This window comes from Folsomia candida, unplaced genomic scaffold (assembly GCF_002217175.1).
Source record: "Folsomia candida strain VU population unplaced genomic scaffold, ASM221717v1 Fcan01_Sc032, whole genome shotgun sequence".
NCBI lineage: Eukaryota > Metazoa > Arthropoda > Collembola > Entomobryomorpha > Isotomidae > Folsomia > Folsomia candida.
In genome coordinates, this window is record NW_019091224.1 from 1,081,575 (window position 1) to 1,108,872 (window position 27,298).

At 35.5% G+C, this 27,298-nt stretch overlaps 4 protein-coding genes and 2 long non-coding RNA genes across 9 annotated transcripts; 3 read left to right on the top strand and 3 right to left on the bottom strand.

Moving 5' to 3' along the window:
- Positions 1-1,561: 1,561 nt before the first annotated feature.
- Positions 1,562-3,315, top strand: LOC118439242. Its single transcript, XM_035860378.1, has 5 exons — positions 1,562-1,606; positions 1,720-1,831; positions 1,895-2,001; positions 2,069-2,201; positions 2,725-3,315. Exons 2-5 carry the CDS (start codon positions 1,783-1,785, stop codon positions 2,970-2,972), a joined length of 537 nt encoding a protein of 178 aa, XP_035716271.1. The 5' UTR covers positions 1,562-1,606; positions 1,720-1,782; the 3' UTR covers positions 2,973-3,315.
- Positions 3,316-3,368: 53 nt separating this feature from the next.
- LOC110860469 lies at positions 3,369-4,474 on the bottom strand. Its single transcript, XM_022109517.2, has 2 exons — positions 4,327-4,474; positions 3,369-3,904 (listed from the first exon to the last, which is right to left on the bottom strand). The coding sequence occupies exons 1-2, from the start codon at positions 4,327-4,329 to the stop codon at positions 3,455-3,457; spliced, it is 453 nt and encodes a 150-aa protein (XP_021965209.1). The 5' UTR covers positions 4,330-4,474; the 3' UTR covers positions 3,369-3,454.
- A 5,449-nt stretch (positions 4,475-9,923) lies between these two features.
- On the bottom strand, positions 9,924-13,849 carry LOC110860437 (serine/threonine-protein kinase/endoribonuclease IRE2). 3 transcript variants are annotated; one of them, XM_022109474.2, is made up of 5 exons: positions 13,579-13,830; positions 13,407-13,502; positions 13,235-13,310; positions 10,338-10,425; positions 9,924-10,245 (listed from the first exon to the last, which is right to left on the bottom strand). In XM_022109474.2, exons 1-4 carry the CDS (start codon positions 13,589-13,591, stop codon positions 10,347-10,349), a joined length of 264 nt encoding a protein of 87 aa, XP_021965166.1. In that variant the 5' UTR covers positions 13,592-13,830; the 3' UTR covers positions 9,924-10,245; positions 10,338-10,346. The 3 variants fall into 3 exon arrangements, with proteins under 3 accessions (XP_021965166.1, XP_035716298.1, XP_021965165.1); XM_035860405.1 differs by lacking the exons at positions 9,924-10,245; positions 10,338-10,425 and having other exon boundaries at positions 11,638-13,310; positions 13,579-13,664; positions 13,722-13,849; XM_022109473.2 differs by lacking the exons at positions 9,924-10,245; positions 10,338-10,425 and having other exon boundaries at positions 11,638-13,310; positions 13,579-13,824.
- A 374-nt stretch (positions 13,850-14,223) lies between these two features.
- On the top strand, positions 14,224-16,430 carry LOC110860474. The gene is made up of 3 exons (XR_002548966.2): positions 14,224-15,075; positions 15,851-15,956; positions 16,059-16,430. It is a non-coding gene; the product is annotated as an uncharacterized LOC110860474 (long non-coding RNA).
- A 1,028-nt stretch (positions 16,431-17,458) lies between these two features.
- On the top strand, positions 17,459-20,497 carry LOC110860417 (serine/threonine-protein kinase/endoribonuclease IRE1). Of its 2 annotated transcripts, none has more exons than XM_035860346.1 (3): positions 17,459-17,678; positions 17,739-17,797; positions 18,601-20,497. In XM_035860346.1, exons 2-3 carry the CDS (start codon positions 17,782-17,784, stop codon positions 19,947-19,949), a joined length of 1,365 nt encoding a protein of 454 aa, XP_035716239.1. In that variant the 5' UTR covers positions 17,459-17,678; positions 17,739-17,781; the 3' UTR covers positions 19,950-20,497. The 2 variants fall into 2 exon arrangements, with proteins under 2 accessions (XP_035716239.1, XP_035716240.1); XM_035860347.1 differs by having other exon boundaries at positions 17,759-17,797.
- LOC118439228 lies at positions 18,459-27,010 on the bottom strand. The gene is made up of 3 exons (XR_004837291.1): positions 26,998-27,010; positions 22,733-22,735; positions 18,459-18,547 (listed from the first exon to the last, which is right to left on the bottom strand). It is a non-coding gene; the product is annotated as an uncharacterized LOC118439228 (long non-coding RNA).
- Positions 27,011-27,298: the final 288 nt, after the last annotated feature.

Here is a 27,298-nt window from a genome sequence, read left to right on the forward strand (position 1 = left end):
TCTTGCAGGGTCAGTTCTTGATGGGATTTCAAAATTCCAACTGTTTTGCAAACTTTCAACTATTGTGCGAAATATATATTTTCAAAATTTTAAAATTCGACCCCACCCACTCGATATCAAGGTCTCAGTTTCTTTAAAGTGAGTATTATTTTTGTTTGAGATTTTTTAAATTCTCGGACTTATCGTAACACCGTAAGACCATATATTCATTGGTTAATTACTTGTCACACTCAGGTAAATCAGCTGTTTAAAAATTTGGATGCATCGCTGACTGACGTAAGTGAAGTTCTCTGCCTCGATTGGTTGAGAAAAATGATATGTCGCATGCCATATTGTGGCCAGATTCGCGAAAGCGCCAATGATCACACCCACAGGGGGTGTGGTTTCAAAATATAAAATATATTACAGTGATCGCCTAGACGTGCTGAGATAAATGATATGTCGCATGCCAGGCATCGACCCTGTTAAAACAAAAGCGCTGAGAACCACACCCCCCCGTCGCCAATGGGCTTTTGACATTTAATGTTGTTCCACGGAGCGACACATATAAGATTATGTGTAGCTTATGTTGGAGAAGAGACCATCGAAACGACATTTACTTTTTTAAATTAATAGGTAAATTCATGTAGGCAACCCCCACAATGGTCACACCCATCCGGCTGGGGGTGTGGCCAACCATTGTCGCTGATTTACCTGAGTGTGACAAGTAATTAACCAATGAATATATGGTCTTACGGTGTTACGATAAGTCCGAGAATTTAAAAAATCTCAAACAAAAATAATACTCACTTTAAAGAAACTGAGACCTTGATATCGAGTGGGTGGGGTCGAATTTTAAAATTTTGAAAATATATATTTCGCACAATAGTTGAAAGTTTGCAAAACAGTTGGAATTTTGAAATCCCATCAAGAACTGACCCTGCAAGAAAATTTTCAAATTTTACATGTTATTAGTTATGGCGTAAAATAGGTCAAAATGACGATTTCAAATCGCCACAGTTCCGACGTTTGTGGCCATGGAGTCAAAAGCCGCGACATGTACTCTTGTATTACATAGTTCTAAATTGTGTAAAAGTTTGGAGTCGATTGGTGACTGACATAAGTGAAGTTCTCCTCCTGAGTATTTAGAGACCGATGAACATTTTTGAGTTTTAGTTTTCCAGGTATGTACAGGTTAACACACAAGGAGATTGAGAGTTAACACAGCAGTTGGTCGACGCAAACTCCATAATATTCTTCGGTTTCTAAATACTCAGAAGGTGGTCCCAGACCCCACAAAGTATATATATTCTGAATCCTCCCGCCGAGATCTTTGTAATTTATGGGGGTAACATGAGACTTGACCTCATTTGAAGCTTAATTGTATTTTTGGCCAGAATTTAGTGATCCTGGCCCATAGTGCAGAGGCTTGGGGTTCACTCACTTGAGAAAACACCGAGTAAAATTTGGTACCCTTTTTTAACGAGGATGTGGGTAATAAATATATCCTCATAGAAGGCAGAGTAGTCTCTGAGTAATATGTACATAAATATATATTAAATCAGGGCCAAGAGTTCAATAGCTTCATTTTATTTCTGGAATTCAGACAGCCCTGACTTCAAATTTGGTGAGTCCTTGACAAAAATTCTGTTATATTTTTACAATAGATAAAATAATTTTGTTGGCGGTACAAATACACTCAATAAATTTTCCTAGGATGTGTATTATCTATTTCTACAGAATCTTACAAAATCACACAAACCCCAGGAAATAAAATTGGACCCCCATACTTTGCATACAAACATGAACAAACTACTGATCAGCATCCCAATATTTGTAGGATTTTTTGGTGGTAAGTGGAATAAAAATTGTGCATTTCACACCGGAATTCACACTAGGTTTTAATCTTTTTCAGTAATAAATTCTCAAACACCTTGCACGCCGGTGGATGTCACCCTGCTGAAGATCAATTACATTGGATGGGCTGGAGGCAAAATGCACTACACGAATCTTGGAAACCTGGTGAGAATTGTCATCTCAATTAGTTACCGGGCAAATTTGCGAATAATTTTGGCATACTTTTGCATAGGGGATGTCGTACAGCGACGCGATTGAGTTTTGTCTCTGTCACGGGATGGAACCAACCTTAATTAAAGGACCCGACGTGGATTTCATGCTGTACAATTTTCTGCAGCGGTTATCTGGAAACTCGACGTATAACAGTGAGATGATTTAATTTAGAGGACATTTTTTTACACGGGTGAAGGTTTTTTGACAAGTTTTTTCAGAACTTGTAAATGTAAAATTCTACGTTTCATAAATACTTGTCATGGTTAATAATGGGCGTACTCATGTCAATATGTAATTTTACAGAGTAGCTCCTTTGGAAAAATATTGTGCCAAGTAAAAACATTTCCATTTAGGGAATACATACTTACGAGAAAAAATGGCACGAGTTTCCAGTTGTGCGAAATTTTGCAGATTTCTTTACTATTTATGATCAATTTGCAAACTTTACGTGCCATACATAGCTAAACATATCTTTCCACATATAAATATGTACATTCTAACGTTATTGTGAGTACGACTTCCGTTTCAGCCAGTCTAAATTCCTTACCAAATTTTCTGAGAGGTTATCTGGTTTTTAGGAAAGTAATATTCTGCCAGGAAACCTTTCACATTTTTTAAATCTGTCAATATTGGATGAACAGTAATATCTAAATGTGCATGTAAATTATTACACAGGTCGCCCCTTCTGGCTAAGCCTGAACGATAACGAGCGAGAAGGCACTTTTCGCTGGTACCAGAATTCCACCCTTTTACAAGGGTACACCAACTGGGCACCCGACTCCCCAGTGATCGACCCTCTCGGTGGTCCTCACGTCAACTGCGTGACATGCGTCTCCGATCAGGAGTACACAGGTAGACAGACTTGTTTGTGGATTAACGTTCCGTGCGACTCGACTTGTTGGCGACCACTTTGTCAACGTTAGAGAGAAAAAGGTGTCGCAAAATTATGCACATGTTTACTAATTTATTTTAAAACTGAGGATGAGTGAGTTAACATCTGTATTTTTTAATATTCGCAAATTATTCCAAAATATTCGCAAATTATGTATGATTTTTTGTTTTCTAAAATATCACAATTTAGAGCCCCTCACCTTTTCTAGCATTTATCATAAAATGTTATTATTAGATTTGGGAATTTAATAAAAAAAACTGCATAATATGCAAAATTGCAAAAAAGTCGAGAAAGCTAAACGCCGAAATTATACAGAAGCTCTTATATTGAAATTTATTTGTCTGAGATATTTGACGATTTTGCTATTTTCAAATTTTGAATTGATTTTTTGAATTGATATTTTCATGAAAAATAAAGAAACTTTTGTACATTATAAAAAAATATTTATTAGTTTAACGTAATTTAATTTGTAACACACATAATTTACTTATTATCCTTTGTCTTATGCTAATTTCACGCCGAATTAATCAGCGCATCCATTTCATTCAACATTTTTAGAACTTTGGTCACCGTCTCGCTCGTTTGAGTTAAAACGTCGGAAATATTTTTTATAACTTGTCTTCCTTCAGAGTCCCCGGGTTGTAGCACATTTTCAAGACCTTCAAGTTTTTTGAATAATGGGTCCGCCCCGTAAATGATCAACATGACGGGATCTGTAATATTGTTGACGGTGCCTTGGTCCAGTAATTGACCTTCGTGTCGCTTTAATTCTTCAATAATTGGCTTCATCAGATCTACCGCTTCGAATAAACTTGTCATTTCGGACATAACCTCGCCCATCGGAATTTTCACTTCGGGTGAATCCGAATAGTCAGAGTCTACCCGGTTTGAGAGAGATTGCACGGATAGGAAAATATTTGTAAGTCCGGTACAAATAAATTGGAGGAGAGGTAGGAATGGTTCCTGGAAAAATATACAATGTTCTTTTAATTATAGGGTTTAATTAAATAATTAATCTATGCAAAAAAATTAGAAAAATGATTTTCGCGAAAATGAAGAGACACTTTAAATCTGCACAAATTGTCCACGTGTACGATTTTACTTAGAAATCTTTCCATACTTTAGGAATCGTAAATGTTTTTGTAATTTTTTTTCACTAAATATCTAAATTGTGCAAATAATTTAGCGATATAATTTTTACAATTTTGTACAACCTAAAGAGATAAATACTTCTACTCCACATACAAAGTCCAAGTATACGATTGTTCATGAGGAAATGTATATGCATATACATATACATATTTCTCAAGCAAATTGTCTCATTTAATGGAAAAAGTAACTCAATTTTTTTTTACAAAATGGCCAAATTTTATTTGTTGTATTACCATTTTCAGATGAATAAAATTAAATTTTTTGTACTAAAAAAAGTGCAAAAATCCGTATCCCGTGTAGTATCCGTTTCAGTATCCGTGAGTGGAGTGAGAGTGAAGTGAGACGATTTAAAGTGAAGCTGAGAGTGAGACGATGATGATGACGTTGGTTTTAGGTTAGGATCACTGGATGAGTAATGTTGCTTGCTTGGTGATGATGGGTTAGTCACATTACTATAGCAGGTTAATAATTATGTAATGTTTATTATGAATGGAATGAATCACGAACTGTGTAAAGAGTGCAATAATGCTACGTGTGTACATACATACGTCGTTCCTGTGACGTTTATTGCATTCTAAACATTTAGTGTGCACGATGATTTGTGAACTTTCGCAAAAAAGCAGTCAAGTGAAATGCATCCCAATATTGTGACTCACTCATATGCACATACGTATGAAAGTAACAGTTAATTTGCGACAAGAAAAGATAGATTTACTCAGGTGAAGTCTGGAATACTGGTTTGATTGTCAGGAAAAGAGGACTAAATACTGATAGTATTGCTGTATATATTTGTACCATTAATTACTTAATTCTTTTGACTGATATAAATTAAAAGAAATTATCAAGTTCTGTATTATACATACTTAGATATATATGTACAGGTCTATCCAAGTTAGAAGATTGGAGTAGATTTCACGAATTCTGAACTCGGGGACCTGACAAAAAAAAAGAAAATGTGAGTGTTACACAATTAAGTATTTTGTGCTTAAAAAATAATCCAAACCATTTCGGCGTTTGAATGTGGGGTAAAATATTATCACAATTTGGTTACGTCATGTGGGCTCCCCGTTTTGCTAAGAGTGTAAGCAATGTGTTTTAATACATAAGCTGATCGTGACCATTATAATATTCAGATATTGATTTGTTAAAATGGAAAACTACAAGCTTGTAAAAGAATCACATCGAAATTAGAATTTGGCAGAAAAACTGCATGGCAATTGTTAAACAAAAATTTTCCAACAAAAAACGGGAAAATAAAATACTACCTTACATATAATCTGAGAATTTTAAGATAATCGCTTATTATTAATGTATAACTTCACACTTCCTTATACCTTTAATTTGTGACCTAATTAAATTTAAATGTCATTTTTAATTTCGTATTTTATTTTTGTATTTTCCGAGCCCTGGTACGGGGGGAGGGGGGCGCCAGCCCCCCTGGGTCCCCTTGGCCACGCCACTGATTATATCCTCAAATTTGTAATTCTGGAGAAGATTTCGTGATTTGTTAAAGATTTCAGGGTCTTTTTCTGCATATGTATATTCATTTCATAAATGGTTATTAGGTCCAATAAAATGTTTCCATAAGTAGAGGAATTTGTACTTAATAAAATTGCTCATTTTATAGAATCTCATTTCTTTTCAATCTCTATTTTATGATAAAATTTGCAATTGCAAAATTGTCAAAAAGATTTCAATGCAAGCCTTGCATTGCGAGGCTGCGTGCTGGGCCCATAACCCAGAGGTCCGCCGATCGAAACGGCGCTTTGCTAATCAGTTTTTGCACTTTTTTTCTTGCAAATTTTTACGAATTTATGTGTTGAGATGTTGTAAATTCGGTTTTGGAGTAATTTTGGAATTATTATTTTCGCGTGCATCTTTTTGCACCCTTCTCCTTGCGAATTTTGTTCGTATTTATGTGTTAACGTGTTGTTAATGTATTTTGGGAATCAGTTTTGTCTTAGCATTTTCATGTGCATCTATTTACAAATAGATATGTATATATTTATGCATGAAGGCATGGTTAATTTATGTTTTGGCGAATGTGTATATTTTTATGCGCGTAGGTATAGTATAAATTAATTTCTACAAATATAATCATTTTTGCCTAAATAGATATTTGAGTATGTATCTTGTTTCTTTGCAAATTTGTATTTGTATAAGAAACTATGTATTTTTAATTTATAACTATTGCTCGCTGTGCATCTTTTTGCAATCTTTTTCTTCCCAAATTAATACATGTTTATGTGTGAAATTATAGGTTTATTTTTGCTAGCATTTTTGGTTTAATGTTTTTGTGTGCATCGTTTTGTAATTTTTATTTTTGCAAATCTGGACGTATTTATGCGTACAGTTTCTGTAAATTAATTTCTGTAATTATTTTTGCCTTAATATTTTTGTGTGCATCTTGTTGAAATTTTTATTTTTGCGAATATTTACATATTTATGCATAAAGATATCGTTAAATTTTGTTTCGAATCATTTTTGCCTTATTATTTAGGTATATATATATATATATATATATTATAATATTAATATTAATATATATATATATTATATATTTTTATTTGTGCAAGTTTTCTTTTGCAAACTGTCTCTCAAAAAAATATGCATGCGTATTAATCCATTCGTTTAAGTATAATTAATTTGTTAAATCTTTAAAATTCGCAATCAGGATTTTTTCAATAAATTAGAGAAGTGACAGGAATAACTGATGCTGGCGAAAGATTGTTTATATTTAATAGTTTAAATTTTAATTTAAATTTAAATTAAAATAGTTTAAATTTTTTAAGATAGTTTAAATTTTTTTTTCGTATGAGGAAATAAAGTTTGATAAGGCTTGGTTCTTGTACAAAATGTACTTTTTCGTACTTTATTTGTGGTTCTAAGTCAATCTAATAGAAGTGAAAATAAATGCGGAGAAAATTATTTTCTTAAAAATTTGCTCGAAACGTTGTCATTATGATTGACGCTACATACATTCCAATGGATTAAGCAGAACTTCCAAATCGCCAATTTTACTATGCAGTCAGATATCAGGAACTACCATATGCAGACAAATTGGATGCGACCAACAAGTTTCTCAGAAAATAATTGGTTTTACCAGCGGTGGACTAATCAAAAAATGTGTCCGAATTCTTCATTATAAATGGATCCCTGAACCGGAGAACCTATATAGAAAAATTAAACAAGGTATTTTTCAAATCCTTGATCAATAAGCATCATTCTTTAGAACAATTATTTTTTTGGTCGGGCATGGCTACTTGTCACGAACCCAAAACTGTTACCGAGTTCCTCGAGTCAAAAAATATTAATTTTGTCGGTCGCGAGCAAAAGGCTCCAAACTCTCCCCAATGTCATTCCATTGAACGATTCTGCACAAATTGCAGTAGAAGACATCCTAGTGCATGAAAAACACAAAGAATTAACCTGATTCAAGTGAATGTGGAAAATAATTAGCTTTAAACAAATAGAAAAGCATGGAAAATTTCAAGATTTCTAAATTGAGTAATTTGACAATAACCGATTTTGGCCATTAGTATCTTTATATTTAAAGAGAAAATCACTTTAAAATGTTTGAGATACGAGAGACTGACAAGATGTACGAGATGCATGACGAGATGTACACTACAAAATGCGTACCATTTTTGTTGCCAGGTATCATAAAAATCCTTAACTTTGTCTACAATGTTGTCAATAAGCTAGTATGCTTCAGTGTCCCAATAACAAACTATAAAAAGAAATGTGTTTCCAGGGGAAAATTTTAACTGATTTTTGTCGATAACTTTCGTAAAAAACAAAAATTTAAAAAGGCGACTATCACATCGTCTTCAACTTGTCTAACAATGATCGATGCAAAATTTCAGCCCAATCGGTTGAGAAATGACTGAGATATCGCCGATGGTCACTTTTTTGGGAGGGTCAAATGCATACTTAGTAATTTTTTCGTTGATTGGTATTTGCCTAAGAAAAAAATAAAACTCATAAATGAGTTTTATAGTGCTTAAACAGCACATTTACTGTGTAAGTTTTATTTTATTTTAAAGTTTTAATACCTAGAAAATGTATCGTATTATATTAATTTTGCAAGAAAAACTTGAGATTAGCGTAATGAAACAAACTGGGAAACGTTTCCAAATGACCGAATAATTCTTACATATCTATCTCTAAAATCTGTGCATTGCAGAAAGGAACAATTCCAAACCGGGCTAGTTTCACATAAGGCAACAAATCAACGTCGTGTTAATTGCACATTATTGTTAATTAATTAATGTTAATTAATGTGAACTAGTGTTAATTAATTAATGTTAATTAATGTGAACTAGTGTTAATTAATTAATGAATGTTAATTAGTTAATTGCCAATTTTTTGGAGATAAACAAGTCCGAAGACATAATTATTCAACAAAGCACAAAAAAATGAAATAGGGTTACTCTACGAGTTATGGTAATGGACCTGGTGTCAAAAATCGATTTTCTTGAAATCCTTGAAGTATGTGTTAAGGGACCCTAACATATGGAGGAGAATCATTATCGCCAAATTTTTAATATTTCGTGGGGCGTGGTAGGAGGGGGAGTGGCTTTTATAGAGATCCCACTTTTACGCAGCCGCTATTGGACCTACGGGCAAATAATCACATTTCGAACTGTCCGAAGTTTAACTGAGGTCCGGAGATTAATTTTCGGAGGTCCACTGGCACTTTCATGCATGTGGATGATACCCGTCTTGTCAGTCATGCACAACCTGCTTGCTTTGACCATTTTAGAAGAATTTTAATTGAAGTGAACAATAAAGAATATTATATTAACTTGGTGGCTCCGAATTCAAAAGTTTGTGGCTTTTGGATATAAAAAATAAGAAACCACCAATACTTTTGGCACGCTTTTTTATGAAATTTTTGCGGTTTTTTCTTAATTTCCCGCGAAAGGAGTGAGATTTTCAAATTATGTTTAATGTACTTTCTAGCACATTAGTGTGGCTGTAAACCAAAGCCAGAATTTATTCTAGGGATAACCCTTGGCGAAGATATCTTCAACGGTACCGAGCGAAAAATACACCACCAATACTTATGGCAACCCACTGTATATCTAAAACCAGCCCATATTTCAGTTTTTACCGTAAATTTGAGTCCACAACTGTCATTTTTTCATTATCCGGTCCCATCTGATTTATGCAACAATTATGCCAAGTTGATGCTTGGAGTAATTTAACAGTCTCAACCTTTCCTCTCGCTTTGAATACAACATTGTAGGGCCTATCTCGAAACTTCACATCGACCTTGTAGGGGGGAAGGTGGAGTTGACATCAGTGTTTAGCATACCCTTAATCTAAATCGGTTAAAAACTCAATTATGGTCCCAGTAATTTAGTCTTCAACTTGATCTAAATAGTTAATAATTTTGGTGGAATATGCACAACCCCTCTGCGAATATAATGCAAGCCTTGCATAAATACGTTCATGAATTCAAGTTACGAAAGTGGGCAAATAAAATGTGCGAAGAATATGCATCCCACTCCACTTACAGGAAATAAATAAAGTAGTTGTCACTTTGCATTGCTTGCTCTTACAAACTCATGAAAATGTGACTCTTAAACGACATAATACTCAAACAAGCAGGTAGCTTAAAATTGTATATGATAAGATAAGAGCTGATAAGATAAGTATTTGTGTAAATTGTGATATACATGGTACGTTTAATATCCAGTCCATCCCAACTTTTCAACTTCAAATTATTTATTAACAATTGCTTCAGGCACCTGATCTTAAAAATTTAACTGCAATTCTGTAACGGTTAAATTTTAATAATGTTACTTATTGAAAATGATCAGAACTCCATGTACAAATCAAATTTTATTTTCAAGTTGGGTTCAATCTCCATGTTCATGCTAAAAAATGATTTGTTTGTTATCAATTATTTAAATATTTGTTAATTATTATGAGTAACGTAGTTGGATCCCACAATTTGTTCGGGTTGAAGCATATGCGTCTTATTTCCCGAGACTGGTGCTCCATCAATTTTGTGTACCTCTTTAGAAGACGATGCTAAACACACCGGGCATGTCAATCTGTATCTATTGGACGCCAAATTTTTAAAGGATGGGCAGAAAAAAAATGATTTTCCGTCTTCATCAGAGTTGGAACTTTTCTAAATTCTACAGTAAGTGAATACGCAGGTTACATTTAAGTTCTATTTATTTGCATATGTATTTACGAAAGGAATTCATGAAAATTTAATTCAAATTACCATTAATCTTTATCTCTCCGGCTTTGCAATACATAACATGCGCAGCATAAAGAGTCTTGAGAAACGTGTTCCAAAGTTCATCTCGTTTCTGCAAGATTTTAATTATATGCATGTAGCAACATAAATACACAAATCAATCTCTAATTTATCTTTGCAAAATGTTTGTGCGAGATTAAACTCCTTCAAGGATCACTAATTGTCCATTAATAATATACACAAATTATACGTGGATTGTTCCTGCTGAATTTTCCAGAACAACTAAAAATTATGTAAAGTCTCTCTAAATGTAAAGTTAAGTATCTTCAAATGCTGGCATTATTGTGATTAACTGAAGTAATTAACTTTGAGAGGAACAATGCTTATGTAACTTATACACAAATTGTAAATTTGTTAGATAAGCGGACAATATCAGTATGAACGGAGTATCTATATTCGAGTACATACACTCTTAGCAACTTGGTAATAAAAAAAAACAAGCGGAGTAGATATATGACTCTACCGTGACGGAATTAAAAATTTACACCAGGTTGGTATAGATTTAGTAATAAAATAACACTTTTTGGTAATAATTTTAACACTAACTTGTGTTACTTTTTTTACCATATAGTATTGTTTTAATACCAAATCATTACTATCGCGGTAGAGTCATATATGCACTCCGCGCAGTAATGATTCATTAAAATTTTGTTTAGAGTGTATCGACGCGACTCTACAAGATTCTTTATAATGTAAATACTTATGTACGCTCTTCACTTCGCTCTGGATCGATTGTACTCACGCGAAGCCATCATCACTGGGCGTACTCACGGCAATATTTTACTTAATATCCCCACTAATATCCCCATTAGTGTACCCAATTATTAATTGGGTACACTAATATTTTTCATTTTTTATTTCATAGGATAATTGGCAATTATCCTATGACATAAAAAATTTCATTTGCTGTGTACTGGGTAGCGAATAAAAATTAATAACAAAAACGAATTTAAAAAACCAACAATCCCATATTTTCGGAGGAAAATTTTTGTCAAAGTCTTGCAAGACTGTTAAGTTTTTTAAAACAACTTTCCAGCCACCTGGTGTTTATGAGTACGCCCATACGTGCATACGGTCAAATATAATTTTTGTGCTGATGTTACATTTATGTACGACCGAAAATAAAAATAAAATAAAATAAACTGTCATTGTAGTAGTTTTTCCCCCACCGCAAAAGTAATCTAGTATGGCCTACAAGATTACTGGAGCCTTAAAATTTTAATTGAGGTAATGAAATCCTAACTTAGAGGGAATGCGGTCCAGATTAAAAGGATTACGGCCCATAATTTATTTTTATCAAATGCATGGTTTATGATAGATACATTAGATCTATTGAAAATAAAAATGTATAAAGCACACATGACGTTACGTACGTGTGTACACACATAGCGAAGCAATTTAATTGCGACGTAATTATTATTACAATGTTTTTTAATGCTTTATTTATTATGAAACAAATGGAATGAGCTAATAAAATTCTGCTTATTTTACATACGAAGTGACAATTATTTAAATTTAAATTATTTAAAAAAAAAAAAAAAATTTTATACAATCAATTGACTGAAGAAGGATCAAGAAGATCCGAAAGCTATCAATAAATTGTTGTTTAAAAAATGTCCTCCCAAACCGTGCAAAATAGGATACCAAATATTTAAATTTGGTTATACTTAAGTTTACATATTCAGATGAAGGAAAAATTTTAACTAAACTAATTAATTTTACGTAAGTATTTAATTTAAACAAGTACTTATATTTAACTCAAAAGAATATGTGACAACGCTGCCACACCTCATTGGGTGTTTTTAACACTATAGGATAACTTTTGAACGAGTCAAGATTTTTAAGGTCTGGCCTCAACATATGGTACAATACCGAGGTCACGGTCACACTCAGGCGTCGTGTCGGGGGGAAAGTGAGATATTACTGAAATTTAATCTTTACATCCCCTTACATCCCCTTACAGAATGAGCCTATAGTTCATTTTCGACGTTCGTGACGATTTATTTTGATTTCTTATTTTTATTGTATTCTATTTTTATCAAATTTTTTCTTAGTCCGTAAATGCATTTTTAATAATATTGCTTATCGTTGGTCTACTTGACGGATTCGTTTTCACCATTTCTTTTATAATTGTGACGTGTCTCTCATCTATGACAGATGCGACTTTATCCATATATATAACCTTCCCCTGAATTATATTGACAGCACGAAATAGAGGGGGCCCAAATAAATGTTTCCCCCCTAGCACCGCATAAGCGATTGTTACACCAAATGCAAATATATCTAATGATTTTGTCGCATTTAGCTCAACAGAATCCACACATGACGTAATAGCTTCAGGGGCCATCCAATCAAAAACTCCCCTCCCCAGTGAGTCAAATTGATCCCCGTCAGGATTTATAACTTTAACTAGACCAAACTCACTTAGGTTGGCCCTACCGTTTTGCATAATTAAAATATTGTCTGGTTTAATATTCCTGTGAATGATATTTTTGCTGTGCAGCCATTCGATCCCCTTTGCTGCATCCCTTAAGTAACCCTGGATGTCATGAGTAGATAATCTTAATTCTTTGACCTGGCGCTTCAACGTTGAGGTTGCCACTTCCATCGCCACGTAACGCATTGGTGCTCCATTATTCTTTATGTCGAAATAACCATAGTACTTTATTATGTTAACGCCCCCTTTAATTTTTTGCCAAATCGCAAAATCCTCCTTAATTACTTCATGATTACGTAATAGGATAACTTTTACGGCAGCCTTTGTCTTAGGTGAAGCAAAGTAACCTTTATATACCAAGGTTGTTGAACAACCAAGCTCAAGTTGTTTTGGGTTGTAGTAAATTTTAGATGTCCCAACTTGCCTCATATCTTCAATATCCTTAAATTCGTGTCTATCCTGATTAGCTCGGTTGCCATGTTTTCTTCTGTTTTGACCATCTAATGAATGAATGCATTAGTAGACTTTAATTGAATCTGGGGCATACGACAAACAACAACTACATAATAGATTGGAGAAAGTACTAATTTACTTACGGATAAAATGTCTCGAATATTTATTAGATTTTGTCCAGGCAACTTTATCCAATTTTATTCCTGGATTGGCGTCCTTCACCGATGGTCGCTCAGAATCTTTGCCAAGTGGGATAAAACAGTGACAAAATATAGATATATTTTGATATAGATTCATATACTGTGAACAGCTCACCTTGAATTCCCATTCTTTCTAATTGTCATCCAATTGAATTAAGTACAATTAGTTTGTGTATTTCAGTACAGTTTAGTCAAATTTAGCTGGAATAATTTTGAGGTTAAAATTAACAATGCAGAAGTAAGGAAATGTGGATAAACCTGGTTATCAGTTATGCTGTCTGCTAATTTATAACTTGGTGACACCAGCGGATGAATAATTTGCAATTTTCAGCCTTGATCAAACGTTGATTCTGTCCTGAAAAACATGTTATCAGTATAAAACTGTTATAAACTGTTATCAGTTATAAAACTGCTTATCAGAATCGTTTCAGCGGCTGCATGAGGAAACCCATATCATTAAAGCAAACACATGATGTTGAAATAATTCATCATGCATGTACTTATGAATTTTACTGATTCACAAATTCACAATACGTATGTAGAATAAGCAACATACATAACATATGAACATAGCTGTGCAAATGGGTTTAGCTTCACTCAGCTTCACTCTTTTCACCCCGAGTGAAACAATCCCTCACTCTCCCTCATTAAATGAAGGGAGGCTTCGTGAAGCGTCACTCACTTCTATATTGAGCGAAAAATCCTTCACTCTTTTCCCTCACTCACTCACGTTCTTTCCCTCACTCGCGCTACCATAATGGCTTTTTTGCATTTGCTGGATCATATTGTTTCAGTAAATTATTTCCGCACGCGAATCTCACATAGCCCCTTACTAATCGAGTATTGTCCCATACAAATCTCATGTTACCCCATAAAATTTCACATTTTCTCTGACAAATCTCATTGAGCCCCATGCAAATCTCCCAAATTGTTCCATCTCCATTGTTCCCAAATTGTTTCCTCACCACTCACCAGTGAAGGAGGGAAAGATTAGTGAAGTGAAGTTCACTCCCTTCATTTTGTCATTCCTTCACCGTGACGGCTTCACTCTCCTTCACTCACTCGATCAAAGTTTTCAAATCCCTCACTCAGCTTCACTCTCCTTCACTCCTTCATCGTGAAGGAAGCCTCGCTTTGCGGTAAAAGAGTGAAGCTGCACAGGTATGCATATGAAAACTGCTCGTATCATGCATGCATAGAGTTACCACTACTAGGCACAAGTAGTTTAACCTCCCTTTGTAAATAATTTGGCGCATATATGTAGAATGTATGGTAGTACTTGAATACACAACAGATTTTCCAGAACAACGTCAAATAATTTTAACACGTATTGGATAAACAATTTTTAAGCGAATATTTTTTACTGGTTTTTCGTTGTGATAAGTTGTAATACACGATAAACGCGTTCGGGGCAACATAGGATGGTTGGAAAACCCGATCGGATAGGATAGAGTCTGGTCGAGTTGAAATATGCAATTTTTGGAGTTGGATAAACAACTGTCATCGGATACCGAATCGAATTCGTTTTGCAGGAAACGCTCAATACGAACAAGCAAAAATAAGTTTGGACATGCTCACATACACATTACATGTATCGATAATTTTCTTCTAAGTAAGTAGAAATCTTAACTTGACCGTGCTATTGAACAATAGCACGGTCAAGTTAAGATTTCTAACGTAGATATAAATTTCGTTGATGAAAAAAAATTGTTAGATTATACAATTATTACACAATAAATTAGTAGCTAGTATTAGTAGTTATCAAGTGGCGTCAGCCGCTTTATGCTATCGCTTTGTCCGTCCGTCTGTCCGTCTGTAAGCAGGATATGTCAGAACGCCTCTACATAATCAAAAGCGGTTTTCGCCGTTGTGTTTCTAAATTTTAGTTCTCGGTCGAGTTCGCAAATTTGGTCGATCGGAACACCCTCCACAGCGCCAGGGGGTGTGGTTTAGAATTTGAAAGTGTGATGCGGCTGACGCCACTTTTTTATGTTCGTTTGACACGGTTGAAAATTGCTATTGATTTGTAAATGTCACATGCTTACTTGGCCTGCCGCATATGTATGTAAGTTAAGATAGAAACAGCTTAAACAGATTTGAGTCGGATATCCGTTTTTGTAATCCGTGGCCGTCCGATTGGATCGGACATTTTGGAAAATCTAAAAAACGGGTCGGATCGGATATTTCTGAAAATCCGAAAAATCGATCGATCAGATGGGTTTCTGATAAACGTTGAGCCAACAACTCTGATTTTCAACCGCAATTTCTGTTCCAAATTTTAGTATTTTTACCACGGGTTTGGCATATAATACCCCACCCACCTTTACGAGCCACTGCTATTTTACATATGTTCTAAATCGTTTCTAAAGTTTACCAAATATTTATAGGTATGGCCGAAATTTCATGTCATTCGGTTCAACCTTTTGACTCTATCGTGTCAGGCGGAGGACAGAACGACATTACGGTTCCATAAGCTCTGACTCTGGCAAATATGTAATTTCCTAATCCTTTGACCCTACGTCGAATCCCCAGATGGTGGGAATTACATAAATGTGTATGTGTCATAAATGTGATTGCTGCTTTAATAAATTTTAGCAAACGCAATGAAACAAGGGTAAATCAAGTAATTCCCCCCAAAAATTATGCGACCACACCTCTTGGATGCGGGGGGGGGACTGGTCTGATTGACCCAAAAGTTTATACTATCCGCCTCCTGAGGTCAAACGTATGATTCCGCAAACATATCTCAATAATATCAATTCGTTCTCCCGCTATCCTGCTTACAAACGGACAGACGAAAGGAAGGACGGACAGACGGCCAAAGCCTTAGCTTAGTAGGGCTGCACTCTATAATAAATAAATATGTATATTACAATTCAGTTGTGTTCTTCTTGAAGAGCATGATTCTATTCTACGTATATACTTGTGATTAAAAATGTAATAAACTGTTACAACGCATGTCATCAAGGGATGAAAGGAGGTGTGGCATACGTCAAAATGCATATCGCATTGTTTTTGCCCGTCAAAATCTGTTAAAATATACACGTCTTAGAACTTTGTGACAGGTACATACATACATATATACACTCTTAGCAAAGTGGTGTTAATATCCACAAAAAATCATAACCGTCCTCCAGTGATAACGAACATAACGGCCACGGAAATAATATTATCTCCGAAATTATATCCCGCGCGAACTATCGTAACAGCGTGGTGAAGATACGGTTACCTCATTTTAACAAACAACTCCGTTGAGGTGACGAATTATGAATATTATATCCGCGCGCGAGTTAATTTAATTCCAATGCGGTTAAGTCACATATTGACACCGCCCGGAATTGATTTGGGTACAATTTTGTTTTGAGTGTACGAAATGTAATGTATTTAGTGACCATTTCATGATCTTTCGTTACCGTACAGGTCCAAATGGAGGTGACTATTGAATTACTAATTTTTAGTAGGGTTAAATTCCCGTTAAGGTTTACATGCATATGCAATTTAACCTTTTTTGACCTTGACATGTGTAGCCCATATTTCATATCCTCGAAGTACCCTTGCCATTTGACGTTATGAGTCTAAAAAAATTTTGTTTCGCTCACACGTTATCAGACCAACGGGCGGACGGACATAACAATCTTATCTATAAAGAGATTTCGCCCCTTAGTAGTGCTTTGTACCTGTTAAAGTTAATTCGGTTCATTCACGTATATCAAACTGTGCCTGACGTTCAACTCATAACGGAAAGTATGATGTCTCATTTTAGGTAATGCCTCATATTTATTTCGCTCTGATAACATTGGAACAGTGATGGCTCAAAAACCCATTGTAATTAATCGTCATAAATTTCTTATCTGACTGATTAGTGCATGTCTGGTATTGTCAAGTAGATCCTACATTCGTCGATTCACCAGCCGATGGCAATTACATATTTTTATTTGTATGCATATTATATAATTTCTACTTTAATTCCTACTACAAAATTATGGTCTGAAGTTAGATTAGATAGGGATCCACTGCATATGTACAATAATGGATTGAATCATGAAAATTAATCTCCAGTATCCACTCATTATATTCCCAGTCTTCTCGTCCATCCGGTTCAAGTGTTATATTCCACCAAATAAGTTCATGTCTAAATTACACCAAATAATTTCATTTCTAATTATAAAAAACATCGTAATTTCCATCACAATTTCTGGTGACATTAAATAATTGGTAAGTTTTTTCATAAGTTAATTAGTTTTGTAAATTTGCATATGTAATTATTTATTTTAGACTCTTAATTCGTTCCTCAGACAAGAGGGGATAAACCCGAATCATGCCTAAAAAATCGCGTAAATAACTATAAATCTAAGAGTTAAACCAGAGGAAGTGTTCCACAAAAGCATTTTCCATATTTCGCAAGACAAAGTGTTAAACTTGGGTTCTGGTGGGTATCCACCACCATCGCGCGGATTCGTGCGTCAGTGCCGTATCCGTCGCACTTTGTCAACCTCACTCAATCATGCGTCTCATTTAATTAACTATACTGGGTTACTTAAATGTAGGCTTATCAAAATACAAAAAAATGATGTGTTGATATATCACTAGCCCTCGTTAGTTACGGCACTTGCCGTATAAGTCCCTCCCTCAGAAACTTTGACCCCAAATTTCTCATGGTACCAGCGTTTCCCTTCGGGCAACAAAAGCTGAAAATGTAGCTGTTCCCAAGGAGAAAAATCTGGCATCGGGTTGTCCGAAGTAAATGGCTGGTACCATTCGGTTTTTAAGGATTTCTGTGTATGTAAAAAAACCGCCAATTTTCGAATTTTGAAACTCTTGATGCATTAAAATGTTCATATTCCAAGGGGAAGTCAAATTGCAAATGCAAGTATAGGTCTAACTCTTGTTCTACACGATGTACATTGACTTTCTCATTTTTCCGAACTTTCTTCCTTTATTTTTATAGGGGGTGTGGTTGCACAGAATTCAAAAAATGTTGTGGTACATTTGTCCTTGTACCCACAATTGCATTTACAATTAATTTTATTTGATTCAGTGAAATCGATGCGAAAAGCGATGGAACGTATCCGTCATCCTCTCTCCTAAACCAAATCCGTCGGACATAAAATTTCCTATTATTATTATTTTTCTGTAGGAAAAGTAAAAAAGCGTCAAGTAAATTTGACCATAAACGTTGTGCCTGACTACTCCCGTGCTGGCGATAGCATTGTCTACTACCCTAATAACGTTCTTGGGAATGGTGCAACATCGATTGTATACGGTGGCTTTCATGAGGTTCAAGATAGAAAAGCTGCGGTTAAGCGTATTCCTAAGAATCATTATAAGATATTTGAAAATGAGCTTGAAGTTTGGAGGAAATTAACTACTCCAGATTTAGTTAACATAGTTGGTTATTATGCTAGATATGAAGATACTAAAAATTGTGCATACTTTATAGCAATGGAATTGGCATTGGGAACTTTAGATGATGTTGTAACTGGAAAACCTAATGTCTCTGCCTGGACAAAAGAGTCATGCATAAAATATTTGAATGATGCTAGCCAAGGTCTGGAATTTTTGCATGGCAAGAATATTATTCACAGGGATATCAAGCCCTCTAACATAATGATATTTGCTAATAATGACCATAATGACCTTGCAAAACTGGGTGATTTTGGAATAAGCAGAATCATAGAGCTGAATTCTGACCAGACAGATTCAGTGGGGAAGGGGACCTATGATTGGATGGCGCCCGAGGTACTTCAAGATTATAATCAGGTCAATGACGACAAACTTCCAATAAAATTTCCAAACACAACTGCCATTGACATATTCTGTTTAGGGCAGACTTACTTTTATGGTATCTCCCAAGGAGAAAAATTATTTGGTAATATTGTGTTTAGAGCACACAATGTATTATCTGGAAATCCTGGAGACTTGAAAAAAATGATGAAAAAAATGAGTGATAATGATATCCCACTGATTAAGCTCGTACTTGAAATGGTAAAAAGGGAACCAACAGAACGTCCGACAATTCAAACTGTTTTGAAACATCCTTTTCATTGGGATAATTTTAAGTTTCTGGAATTTGTACAAGATGTAGCAGGTATCTTAGACAATAAGGTAAAGGAATTGCAAACACTAGAAGACCTGGACAAAGCGTACAGTAAATATCATCTCCAAGAGACTGGATCTGAATTTGATTTTGAACAAGAAATGTCCAGCAACTTTGTAGCGTTATTGTCCGCCAGTTGGAAAAAAAATTATAGCAATGACAGCAAGTCGTGCATCAAGCTCATAGAACTAATTAGAGATAAACTGGCACATTTTAGTAGCCAGAAAGAAGAGGTAAATGAGGATTGTTACTTTGGAGAGAATGGGAAATTTTGCAAGGGGAAATATGCTGAGTATTTTAATCAGAAGTTTCCACTTCTTGGAATATTTCTTCACGATTTCTTTAAGCGCAACCACCTTGAAAGATTCTACCTTGAAAGATTCTATTAAAGGTTCTATTATAGTTGAATTTTTAAAAGAAGACACCAAGTTTTGAAAACTTGTCAACCATGATCCCTCCTCAGTGACCTCGGAAGGCGATGGTGTGACATAAAATTCGAGATTAATTGAGCTTTACCTTTAAGATGAGAAATTGACCGTAATTTTACGCTCACCAACGCCCTCCGAGGTCACTGAGGAGGGATCATGGTTGACAAGTTTTCGAAAATTGGTGTCTTCTTTTAAAAATTCAACCATGCTTGGAATGCTTAGCAGACCTTTACCGATGCGAAGTATAATAAAGCTAAACAAAGTACAGATATGTAAAAGCACAAACAATTCAATTATATTCAAGTGTCATCCTAGGTCATTTGTATTATGTATAAGTATGTACATACGACTTAAGAAGTAATTATTATTTTCAATTTATTTTCTCCACAATTTGATTTCCAGTAGACCATTTATAAATAACCTGCTTAATAATCTTGATTGATATCACATATTCTTCGTAATATACTGCTCTAAAGACGCCAATACGCAATAAAAAAGATTTGAAGTAACCGTTTCCTAAATTTTATTTGAGCTCATGAGTCATAACACTAATTTTAAAACTATTGGATAAGAATATGACTTTAAACTATATATAATATCATTAAAATTTAAGTAATAATTCCTAACGTTAAAACGCATTGTGTATGAAAAAATTTTGCGAGGAGTTTCTGCAAAAACATAATAAGAAAAAATATCAAACAACATGTGTGTAACTCGTATTAAATATTAACAAAGTTGACCTGACTAAAATTAATCCCCAAATTTGTAAAATATATTTACTAACTAGCGTATAAGCCTGTCTCCCGCCAGGCAGGACTTATTTAAATATTTCATTGCCTCATCAGTGGGTATCCTGGGATTGGTACGGCCTGTGGAATTTCTAAAAGTCCGGCCGGTATGTTACGTATCTTAATTTATACATATATAAGATATACACTACATATCCATACATATAAATGGATGCCAAAATTTGCACCACGGTCATTTAATTAAATCATGTAATGCAATTTAAAACATTTGTGCACAACTTTGTTATTCCTTTAATTGAAGAAATTTATTTGGTTAATTTGAGTCACCCAAAATTATTAAAGCTTTGTATTATAATGAATCACTAGCTAATTTTCATGAAATAAATAACAAAAAACAGTTATGGTGGTTGGCTCTTAACTATCCTCATCCATCTCCTGCGTGGTTGACTTTAGCAAAGGAACTCTTCTACACTTGTTTGTCGCAAACTCAGTAATTATTTCTGTGAATGATAACTTATCTGCTCGTTCGCTCTCAATCGATAGAATAGACAAGTTGCTGAGACGTTCTTGCGACATGGTCGAGCGAAGATAATTCTTAATTATCTTCAATTTTGAGAATGATCGCTCATTCGAGGCCACACTGACAGGAAATGTCAAGAAAATTCTCAAAGCTGTGTGACAATTTTCAAACTGGGAAGCCAAATTATTTTCTGACAGAATCTTCAGAACTTCGAGTGCTGTACAATCTTTAACGTTTTTATCTTCCGGTAGAAACGTTGAAATTGCTGACTTCAGAAATCCTACTTCGCGGAATAATCGATCCACGTCCTAATCCTGCGGGTACTTCGCTGCAAGAATCTTGACCAAATCTGCAAGGTCCTCTTCTTTCGCTTCGTCTAAGGTTTTCCCCCATAGAAATTGGAAATGCGAGCAAACCTGCCTCAGTGCACTGAATCGTTGTTCAAATTCTTCTACCAGGGAATACATTATTTTGTCGAAAAACTCGACCTTGAACTTTTCAACATTGGAGAGAGGGACTGAATTAATTTCATCCGGATCTCGAAATCTGGCAGGGACCGAGTTTCTTGTTGCTCTATAGTTGAACCCTGATTCCAGTTCAATTCCCATTTCTTCACATTTAGAGCTCGCTTTTTTTACACTTTTTTCCCATCCGTCAATTTGAAATTGCTTTATCCAGTCAAGTAACGATTGAAGATGCTTGGTTGCGGAGTCCACATTGCAAGAAATTGATTGGACAGCCTTACTGCAAATATTAATTCTATACAGAATTTTATCCCAAATAATAAGGCCGAGAATAAAACGATGATTATAGATGTCGTTGAAGCGAATGTGGGCGTCGGCGATTGTCTGCATGTTAGTATTTTCGGAATCCATCATAAATTGAAGACAGTTAATTACTCCGCCAAATTCTTCCAACAGAATATGCACTGCATCAGATTTGGACGACCAACGAGTTGCGTTCTGATTTTTGGGGGTTCTCTTGACGAAGGTTTTTAGCAAATTCCACCGACTCGTAGAAGCGGAAAAAAAGGTATAAATATTTTGCACCTGACCGAGTAAAAGTACTGCCACCAGGGTTTTCTGCATCGCATTCTGGCCTACAAGGTTTAGGGAGTGTGGGACGCATGGAACATATTCTGCCAAAGGGTTTACTTCCTTAATCCTTGTCTGAACCCCTTTATAAATTCCCGACATACTACTCGCATTGTCATAAACCTGGGCGCGGCAGTTTTCAATTTGTAGACCATCCTCCTTCAACTTTTGAATAATCATGTTTGAGATTTCCAGGCCGGTTTTCCCTTCGCAGTGAACGAAATCGATAAACGATTCTTCGATGTATGTATCAATTGCGTCAGAGTGAACAGTACGAATTATCTGTGACACTTGTTCTTTCTTAGAAATGTCTGGCGTGGCGTCGAACATAATGGCAAAATATTTTCTTTTCTTCACATCTTGATAAATAGATTTTCGTACTGACTCCCCTGCTGTAGTAATAAATTCATTCTGTATACGTGGCGATAAATAACTTGGTGATCCTTTTTCCAGCCTGGCAATATGAAGGGCCAACGTCGGATTATATTTAGCCGTGTACTTAATCAGGGCCAAGAAATTTCCGCAGTTTGGGGAATTTATATCTTTAGAAGATCCTATGAATGGTAACTTGTTTTTCGCAAGAAATAATATTGCATCCAAAATTGAAGTCAGCACATCAATCCAGAATGAAATCTCCGCATCCATGACTTTTGCTTAAAATGAGTCTAATAATCTGGACTTCTGTTGAAGGGTAGTATATTCCCTCCACTTCAGGATCGAACGGAAGTGACTGGCAGTTTCTTCGTGGGACTTAATTCTTATGGATTGATTCTTGTATCCGTTGAATCCAGATTGGCCGTTCCCAAAATTCGTCCAGGATAATGACGTTGCTGATCCATCCCATAGACAACAACAATAACAAAATAAACTATTAGTAGTTACACTGTATAGTAACCAATCTCGCTTTTGCAAGTATTTAAGCGAGAACCGATAGCCATTTAATTTTGGATAAGATTCTAGAATGTGCTGCTTAGGACCGTCGAGGAGAATTAAATTTCTGCTCATCCCCGTTAGTGGAGTAGGCCAGGAACTTGGGTCAGATTGGTCGAATTCAAGCCGAGTGGGATGTATATTGGGGTTGAAGTTTGCAATAGCGGTTTTCTCAGCATCTTTCGAAGGAATTTTCAGAGTATCTGATAAATTTTTGCCTGCGACAAGTCAAATAATAAATTTGATAACCGATTATTGATTGATTTGTATGTCAAACATACTAGGGATATCGCTACATGGAGAAGCTGATTCCGTGGAGTCAATTTCTGTAGATTTGGATTCATTAGGCTTAAAAAACGTTTTTGCAATTTTTTGATCCTTCAACTTTTGTTCGGCCTCCATTTTCCGCTTCCTCTCTTTCTCAGCGCCGCCAGGTTCCTTCCTTCCGGCAACAGGCTTCAGATTTTCGGGGGGTCGGCCCATCTAAATAATTTGATAACTATATTAAAAATTGCCACAATAATCTATGAAGTGTAATTAATAACTCAAACCTAACTAAATGCTTAATATATTATTTAAGAAACAAATACCAACTGCAATATAGTTTGATTTGTTAATTAATTATTAAGTCGTCATCAGATTTGTACGCAGATAAAATAATCGTGTTTAATTAATGTAGAATTATATTTCTCCTAAAGTAAAAAGAAATCCAGCTAAATATTTATTTACTTACATTTAAGTCTTTCCACTCCACCAATGGATCGAATGGTCGATTTTGGTATTAGAATTAACAATTTGTTCAAGCACTTAAAATTAGAAAATGATAAATTATTAGCGACAATGCCTTCTTTTCAATATTTGGAACAGAAACTTGTGGTACAAATAACCAAAATCACCAAAGAACTTCGCGCAAGTGCGTTTCGTTGGGGCAAAATAAAACTCAATGAAAGCTCAACACAAGTTGCAATTTTAATCAGCAATTATAACTATGAATTATAAGTACTTTTCATATTCATATTGCGCACGTTCAACTATTTGATTTTGACCATACAAGATTTCACGGCCCCGGTCTGTGGTACGGCCGGACCCAAGGTCCGGCCGGTGGACACGTCCACACCTACCCTTATGGACGGATACCCTCTGTGCCTCATTAGCTGAAACTCTCTGTTGTAGACGTAAGTCAAAGATATGTGTAACGAACGTGAAAGTGGAAAATATTTAAGAACAGTTAGACATAATGAAAACTAATCCTGTGGGACTTTTAAGACATTTTTTCATAATTAGCCTCGCTCACGCGGTCACGGGTCCGTCGAAGGTCAAATTGAGTATCAAATTCCTGTTCAGCGTTCAAAATCAGTCAGAATTGATACGCCTGACGTGTATTCGACACGTGTGACCTCCTGCCACTCCCACACGGTCAGGGGGTGTCGAAGGTCAAAGGTCAAATTGAGTATCAAATTCATGTTCAGCGTTCAAAATCAGTCAGAATTGATACGCCTAACGTGTATTCGACACGCGTGATCTTCCGCCACGGCGACACGGTCAGGGGGTGTCGAAGGTCAAATTGAGTATCAAATTCATGTTCAGCGTTCAAAATCAGTCAGAATTGATACGCCTGACGTGTATTCGACACGTGTGATCTTCCGCCACGGCGACACGGTCAGGGGGTGTCGAAGGTCAAATTGAGTATCAAATTCATGTTCAGCGTTCAAAATCAGTCAGAATTGATACGCCTGACGTGTATTCGACACGTGTGACCCTTAGCCTCCCCCACACGGTCACCGGGGCCTCGTAGGTCAAATTGAATGTCAAATTCGTGCTCAGGGTCCAAAACCAGTTACAATTGATATGTCTGAAGTGCCTTATCGACTTTCCAAAGGAGTTCATAATCAAATCACTTTCCCAACTTTCACTTCCGTCACACCAAAATTGCTTTCACTTCCGTCGCCAAGAGACATTTCCAGCTTATAAGGAACATGGCAGAAAGTGACTCTGATGATGGTACACCACTTGCCGTGTGTGCTTATCAGCACGCACAGCACAGCACAGCACAGCACAGCACGCACAACAACTGGTGGACCATCATCGGAGTTACAATTGGTCTAGTTGCTTATGAGCATGCACAGCACAGCACAGCACGCACAACAACTGGTGGACCATCATCAGAGTCACCGTTGGCCATGTTGTTTATGAGCACAGCTGTCTATGTTGGCAACGGAAGTGAAAGCAAATGTTCTGAAACGGAAGTGAAAGTAAAGGAAGCAATTTTCGAATGGCGCGAAAATTCAAAATAAAATAAATTCAAAAAATTGAATTGGAGAATACTTAAGGGCATGGTTATTTTGGGGTGGTTATCGGAGGGAGGTTATCTTGGGGCGTTATCGGAGGGAGGTTATGTGGGGGATGGTTATCTTAGGGAGGTTATCTGGGGGATGGTTATCTTAGGGAGGTTATCTGGGGGATGGTTATCTTAGGGAGGTTATCTGGGGGATGGTTATCTTAGGAAGGTTATCTGGGGTTGTTTGGTAGAAACAAAACATGTAACTGGTCTGACCAGGTATACTATTAGCATGGGTGGAGAGTCCAGGGTACCCACTATGTTTTTAGAATCTACTAGGACCCTAGATGAAGGATCCATTCATATTTCCGTGTAAAACTCATATTTGACGCCATGGCGTGGCGCCAAACTTCAAAATCTGCGTTTTCGACCAATTTCAAACCTCTATAACTTTTGCAATTTCCGTGGGATTTTCAAAATTTTATGCTTAAAATGATCACAAAGGTAAAAATTTTCAGAAAAAATGAAACATACAAAAATTTTATTTTTCGAGATATTTTGACGATCTTGTCGACGAATCCAATGCCTAAAAAATCTCAAAACTTTCGAAAAAATTGAAAAATTAATCTTTTCAAAAATTTCATAGAATTCGAAAATTCGACTCATGGCCATGATTTTGGTCAAAAATTTTGAAAATCCCTCCAGGATTTCAAAATTTAAGGCGGTTTTAAAATTAAAAACATTCCAATTTGGCGAATGTGGCGCCACGCCACGGCGCCAAATATGAGTTTTACACGGAAATATGAATGGATGCTTCATCTAGGGTCCTAGTAGATTCTAAAAAACATAGTGGGTACCCTGGACTCTCCACCCATGCTAAAAGTGTCCCGTGTGAGTTGACTTCGTCTTTAATATTTTAAATTTAATTTATTTTGAATTTTCGCGCCATTTGAAACTTTACTTTCTTTACTTTCACTTCGGTCACGGAAAATAACTTTCACTTTCGTTGCAGACAGACATTTCCAGCTTAAGATAGTTGAAAAGACACTTGATTAATTTAGAACATAAAATAATTTTTAAAAAAATTGAATAAATAAATTTTATCCCAATTTAACTGAAGGAATTAATACGCGTACGAAATAATTTTAGAGTTAGCGAAAACTACAATTCATTACATATATACTGGGGTCCAGCGACATTAAACAACATGTCGCTAATCTTAATTTGTTGGTTGAAATATACGTAGCGGAATATTGTAGGTGATCACATCGTGTTCCTCACCCAAAGTGTATCATAGAAGTTATACGCAGATTAACTAATCTTACCAAAACTCATACACATTGATATACTTATGTAGGCTGTTGATTAAGAAGTTAGGAGGACAACCCGTCACCGACAGAATCACCGATCTGGATGCCCTTTGGATATGTTGCAGTACTATAGTACTGCAATATATGATATATCATATCCAATGTCAAACTTCAATTTTTTTAATTTTCAAATCCCTGAGCGAGGGTACATATGTATGACTTGGAAAAATCAAAATTTCACAAAAGTTGAGATTGCCATTGAATATGATAAAGCAACTATCTGGGATCACGAATATATAATTATTTTGAAAATCGTAGCAAAATTGGAGTTTTGGTGAATTTTTTAATGAACCAAAACGGTATTTTTCGTGTTTGTGATTTCGTAATTGTTGGATTTTGACAGTTTGAATATTTTGATGACAATCTTTT

Bases quoted from the DNA above. Each gene is read 5' to 3' on its own strand.
- LOC118439242 (XM_035860378.1), top strand. From the start codon at position 1,783: ATGAACAAACTACTGATCAGCATCCCAATATTTGTAGGATTTTTTGGT. The intron at 1,832-1,894 runs GTAAGTGGAATA...AATCTTTTTCAG, and splicing joins ATTTGTAGGATTTTTTGGTG to TAATAAATTCTCAAACACCT. The intron at 2,002-2,068 runs GTGAGAATTGTC...ACTTTTGCATAG, and splicing joins ACACGAATCTTGGAAACCTG to GGGATGTCGTACAGCGACGC.
- LOC110860437 (XM_035860405.1), bottom strand. The intron at 13,311-13,406 runs GTAAGTAAATTA...TTCATTCATTAG, and splicing joins ATATTCGAGACATTTTATCC to ATGGTCAAAACAGAAGAAAA.